Below are 6,182 nucleotides of genomic sequence, written 5' to 3'. Positions count from 1 at the left end.
GCCCATCTACAAACTCTTAAAAGTGATCAAGAAAGCTGCATCCTTGGGATTAGAAGGGGGATTATCAAGTTAACTGTGAAATTCTGGGAGAAACAGGGAGACCACAGGTGGCAAAACTCTAAATAGCTTGTGAACTGAGATTTGGATAAACCAGATGACTTAGGAACTTGGACATGGGTTATATCCCTGTGTCTTGGGTGCTTAGAAAATAACCCAGGGTGAGATCCAGACACAAGTCCAACACTGTATCACCAGTCCTTGAAATTGGATGCATTCCCCTCCCTTGCCTCGGATATATCTGACCAAGAAAACAATGACACAATTTAAAAAAAGTTTTTTTATTCACGTTCTTGCCCAGTTTGTTGGACACCCTGTATTTGCACAGTCCAACTGCTCAGATGTATTGGAAAATACAGTCGTGCAGCGTGCAGTTCACTGGCCTGATGGTAGAGGGTGCTCCAGCTGGGATAGAATGCTGCTGGGGGTGGGGAGTAAACGGAGAGGAGGAGAAAGAATTGTTGGCTCATAGGTTAGTGAGCAGCCAGTCTAGCAGTTGTTTTCTAGCCACGTTTCCCATGGCTTCATCCAGTGGTTGTTCCTTGGTGAACTTCATGACCTCTTGAAGAAGATCTCCTACCCTGTACCCCTTCTCTGCTGCTTTAGCTGAAACTTCAGGAAGCTGTGGAGAGAGCAGATAGCTTGAGTCACATGATGCTTTTGGAGCCAGGGTCCCGACGAAGAAAGTCTACTATACCCCACCCACCTTCCTGCCTATGATTCTAGGATTAAAGGCTGCCACAGGTCCAGGACTGGAGGCTGCTGACGTGGCTTTCCTTTTTTCTGGACCCTCCTCTAACGGCATAGATTAAAATGCCAAAGGTCCTTTCTTTTTGAGCTTCAAAAAACAAACTCTGGAATCAATTGTGTTCACTAATACTTCTCATCAGGTACTGGGATCCCTCAGTTAATCTGTACTGATTTCTAGGTCAAGGTTAGGGGTTGCCATTCCCCTGCCTCCCTAAAAAAAAGTACATGAGATTGGAAATAGGGAGGATGATTTGGTTCAGTATTTTATTTCTCTGGAATCCATCTAATGTAGGAAACACAGCTGTGGGGTGTGTGTGTGTGTGCATGCACACGTGTGCAAAACATAAGACTTATAAATTGCTCCCTGATGTTTTACCAAATAGTTTGTTGAAAGGATCACTGACAAAATGAGCTAATCTCACTCTCCTCCTCTTGGAAGTACACAGGACTTGAGTTGTCCAGAGCCCCATGTAACTAATGGTTCATCACTTTTGTGTCTTTATGAGGTGAGAGTAATTCATGAGTCACATGATAGAGAACAGACTCAAAAAAATGCACTGCTTCTTGGGCTCTAAGTACAATACCGCCTCCCTGCCCCTACCCATTCTAACCCTCTTTCTTCTTGTTCCTTGTTGCATTGCTTACCTTCGTCAGTTGTCCAGCATCATCTCCCATGAAGTAGAGCATGGGTATGTTAAATTGTGAGGCTGCAATCCACTGCAGGACAGCCTGGGGCTGCTTTTGCAAGCTACTTGTCGAGCACTGATTATTGACAATGACTTCAGTTCCAGGAGAGTCTTGATAGTTCTGTGACATCGCAGCATCATGACTACATCTGGGGCCACCGGCCTGGTAGTTGGGGTTGTTGGCCAAGGCTGCTTGTTCTTCCAACTCAGCAAGGGCTGCCCCATTGTTGCTATACTTAGCCATGATAAGGCACAGCTTCATCACAGATTCTACCAGTTGATCTATAAATTGTCGGCTCACTTGCTTCATCCCACTGATAAAGTCAAGTTCTTGATTGTCCGGGCATTTTTCTTCCCCTTTGTCAGGCCTCTTGGACATGGGGGCTCCTTTGTCTGTCCTGGGCTCAGAACGTTTGTTCTCACCTTCACATAGATCTCCACAGTTGAAGGAGCTCTCACTAAGCAGTTTTTGAATCAGTGACAGAACGATATTTGACATATCCAGCCTCTGGGAGTCCAGGTGTTCATTCTCCTTTAGAGAGGTGGATGATCCAGCTGCTCCACGAGATTCTAGATGTTTCATTGAAAGTGCCTTGACACTTTGGCTACCTCTGCACTTTTTGTATTGGGCACTCTGAGTCATATAGCTGGTGGTAGAACAAGGACAGTCTTTAAATGCATCTTTGCCCTTGGCCTGCTGGGCCAGATAGTATTGGATCAGCCTAAGGGCAGAGACAATCAAGTCCTTTGCCAGTGAATCCATGGAAAGGCTGATCTTCTCTCTCTTTTCCTCCTTATTGGTCCATGCTTTGCCAGCCATGCCTTGGTTTTGTTTCCACATTGTCAGGCTCTCCTTGAGGGTATGTTCACTGCCTTTCTCAGCACTGGTCAATGACTTGCACTTCTCTGGTTTCATTTTGCCTTTGCCCTTCCCCTTCATCTCGGCCTTCATGGCTGAGAATTCGAGACTTTGGTTCTTGCATTTGGGATCATGGCACCCAGCCTTCAAGGATGCATATGACGAACTCTGAGACTTAGTTTCCTCTTTTTCCCCAAGAAGAGCGCAGACAAGACGCTTCAGCATGGCCTCCATGATATCAGCAGTGTTTTGTTTCCCATGGTTGAACAGATTCCTCCTGACAGTTGAGACAAAGTCTGAGTTGGCCATCAGGACTTCGGTGATATTATATAAGTTCTTCACGCAGGAGTCAATCAAATCGGACACAATTTCCTTGGTGTGTTTTAACAGCACCCTCCTCACGACCACACAAGCTGGAATTGGCTTCCTAGAGCTATGAACTTTCAAGTTCTGCATGACAGAGACCATCGTGTCAGATGCCACTTGATTTGCATAAACCATGAACATTTTGCTGATCGAATCTGCAAATTCTTTGTTGTCCCTTTGGCACATCTGTTTGTCTCCACCTTTGCTCTTGGATAATTCACTATACAGAAAGGTTTTTTGGCCACCTTCCCTACACTCCTCCCCAGTGCCCTGCCTTTCTGCAGAGGTCACTTCCACAGCATCATGGGCCATTTCAGAAGTGATCTTGCTCACAGCACTACGAGGGCTGTTTTTCCCTTTGTCCCCACTGGGTGGATAGATTGAATGATGAAGACATTTGCTTCCACCTTCCAACTTCTCCTTGATTTTCTTACGGGCCATCTGGATCACCAGAGGAGATAGTCGGTTGACATAGAAGGAAGGGTCATCCGTAGAACATTCTCCATCAGGGGAGATAACTGCCCTCTGATTGCTAGGAGATTTGGCTGGTGGAGTGAAAGGACTCTGGTTATTGTTGGTGTTTTTGGCCGCTGTCATTTCCAGATGTTGGCCTTGAGGTCCTTTGGCCACGTAATCCATTTTCAGTTGATTGGCATAGCCTCTGTAGCAGTTCCCAGTGGGCAGTTTGTGATATTTGCCCTCTGTGTCTCCTACTTGACGTCTACAGCTAGAGGATGAGGGGCTAAGTGCCTGTTGGAAACACAAGGCGTATTTCTGAAGATCACTGAGTAGACGATAGAGGACACTTATAGGATTAGAAGGAGCTTGTTTGAAAAGGCACACTGACCTCTCCATCTAAAAAAAGAAGACCTATCCATAAGGCTTTGGCTAGGCTACTTCTTTCCCCTATTGTATTTAGAAGATATATCTTCCAAGTTGCACAGATTAGGGATTTGGCCTTTAGTATTTGCATGGGCGCATAACACACAATTATATCCACTAATACACATTCAAGCACAAGTGGCAGCAACAAAAGCTCAGAGTAGATACATTTGTACACTTAACTATACACAAGTGTTATCAATATGTTTGTCAATTTCATCTGAGTATGTGTGCTTATTTCAATACATGTCAAAAATATGTCAGTGTCTCTGTCGTGTGTGTATATACACATCAATATATCAATTCATGAGTGGGAACATGTGTCAGTTTGTACTGTTAGTGTGTGAAAATGTGCCTGTGTGTATGTGTGTGCATATGTGTATGTCAATGCACAGTGTGTGATGTCACCGTGTGTAAGCATGTGTCATAATGTGCTGACATCATACCCATTGTATATGTCAACTGTAGAGGCCAGCATGTGCATGTTAGTATGTATATTTTGTACATATGTGTGAATGTAAAAATATGTGTGTGTATATCAGTGTGTCTCTGAATATGAAAATAAGCAAGTGTCAAGTTGAGAGAGCTGCATATGTGTTTATGATATAAATCCAATAGCATGTATCATGCAGCTATAAATGTATTTATATATGTTGAAACATACATTCAGGTATTAGCATACATACTCATCAATATATTAATATATAATTAATGTATAATATATTAATAAATATGTATGTTAAAAATGAGTATGTATAAATAGGTGATTGTATAATGACTGTGTATATCGATATATTAGGTATCAGTTTATGTTATATTTATATACTATGTCAATGATTGATGTATGTCAGTGTTGCATACACACTGGCATTTGAGTGTGTCTGTGAGTACATGAGTGGGGATGTCACTGCATTTGTGTCAATATGTGTATCAGTGTACACAAGCATGTGCGTTAGTTAATGTGTCACTTTGTTAAAGTTTGTATGTGTGTGTATCAACATGAGGTATATTTATAAGTGAGTATGCCTGTACCTGAGTCTGCATGGTCTGTTTTGATCAAGGCTTGTGTGTATCAATGTGAGTGTGTGTTTATGCATAGTGTGCTTGGATGTATATATAAATGTTTATGTGTATCACATGTGGGCACATTAGTGTGTCTGACTCTGTATAACTGTATATCTTTGCATATGTGTGTAAGTCATTGTTATGACTAGATCACTATACATAAGTTTGTTATTTCAATGCTTGTGTGTGTTTGTCAGTGTCACATGTAGTCAGGCATGTGTTTGGCCTGGCTACAAATTATTATAAATTATTTTATAAATTATTTTTTGTTAACGTATATACATGTATGTATCTATGTGTATGTCACTTTGTGTAAACGTATATGTGTATATCTATACTTGTGACTGTGTATGCCCATGTTTGGATATGTGTATACATATTGTGTACACATCTACTCAGCACTAAGTACCATTGCCCTCTTTGCTCCATTCATTGCTTCATCACCATGAATTCCTGGAAACGTGAGGTCATAATAAGGTCCACTTTTTGCAAAAGGGCTTCAGTTGCAATAAAGTAGACCTGCATTGTGTGTAGCAAGTATGGGCTCTTCTTTTAAAAACAAACACCAGAGATTGGTTCAAGATGGCAGAATAGAAGGACATGCTCTCAATCTCTCTTGCGAGAACACCAGAATCACAACTAACTGCTGAACAATCATCGACAGGAAGACGCTGGAACTCACCAAAAAAGATACCCCACATCCAAAGACAAAGGAGACGCCACAGTGAGATGGTAGGAGGGGCACAATCACAATAAAATCAAATCCCATAACTGCTGGGTGGGGGACTCACAAACTGGAGAACACTTATACCACAGAAGTCCACCCACTGGAGTGAAGGTTCTGAGCCCCACGTCAGCCTTCCGAACCTGCAGGTCCACAACGGGAGGAGGAATTCCTAGAGAATCAGACTTTGAAGCCTAGTGGGATGTGATTGCAGGACTTCGACAGGACTGGGGGAACAGAGACTCCACTCTTGGAGGACACACACAAAGTAGTGTGCGCATGGGAAGGAGCAGTGACCCCATGGGAGATTGAACCAGACCTACCTGCTGGTGTTGGAGGGTCTCCTGCAGAGGCGGGGGGTGGCTCTGGCTCACCGTGGGGACAAGGACACTGGCAGCAAAAGTTCTGGGAAGTACTCCTTGGCGAGAGCGCTCCCAGAGTCCGCCATTAGCCCCATCAAAGAGCCTGGGTAGGCTCCAGTGTTGGGTTGCCTCAGGCCAAACAACCAACAGGGAGGGAACCCAGCCCCACCCATCAGCATTCAAGCAGATTAGAGTTTTACTGAGCTCTGCCCACCAGAGCAACAGTCAGCTCTACCCACCACCAGTCCCTCCCATCAGGAAACTTGCACAAGCCTCTTAGATAGCCTCATCCACCAGAGGGCAGACAAGAAGCAAGAAGAACTACAATCCTGCAGCCTGTGGAACAAAAACCACATTCACAGAGAGACAAGATGAAAAGGCAGAGGGCTATGTACCAGATGGAGGAAGAAGATAAAACCCCAGAAAAACAA

At 43.7% G+C, this 6,182-nt stretch overlaps 1 protein-coding gene across 2 annotated transcripts in view; it reads right to left on the bottom strand.

Moving 5' to 3' along the window:
- Positions 1 to 330: 330 nt before the first annotated feature.
- The window catches only part of AKAP4 (A-kinase anchoring protein 4), a 12,828-nt gene continuing 6,976 nt past the window's right edge, over positions 331 to 6,182 (bottom strand). Inside the window, exons 5-6 of one of the 2 annotated variants that reach the window (XM_024733320.1) lie at positions 1,453 to 3,573; positions 331 to 679 (exon numbers count right to left, since the gene is read on the bottom strand). In XM_024733320.1, the coding sequence (XP_024589088.1) occupies positions 524 to 679; positions 1,453 to 3,573 (2,277 nt within the window). In that variant the 3' untranslated portion in view covers positions 331 to 523. The remainder of the gene's footprint in view (positions 680 to 1,452; positions 3,574 to 6,182) is intronic. The other variant, XM_024734041.1, reaches the window with a different exon arrangement.

Source organism: Neophocaena asiaeorientalis, unplaced genomic scaffold, assembly GCF_003031525.2.
Source record: "Neophocaena asiaeorientalis asiaeorientalis breed wild unplaced genomic scaffold, Neophocaena_asiaeorientalis_V1.1 scaffold572, whole genome shotgun sequence".
In the NCBI taxonomy this organism is placed as follows: Eukaryota; Metazoa; Chordata; class Mammalia; order Artiodactyla; family Phocoenidae; genus Neophocaena; species Neophocaena asiaeorientalis.
The sequence above is the reverse complement of the archived record's forward strand: the minus strand, read 5'-3'. Positions and strand labels throughout refer to the sequence as shown.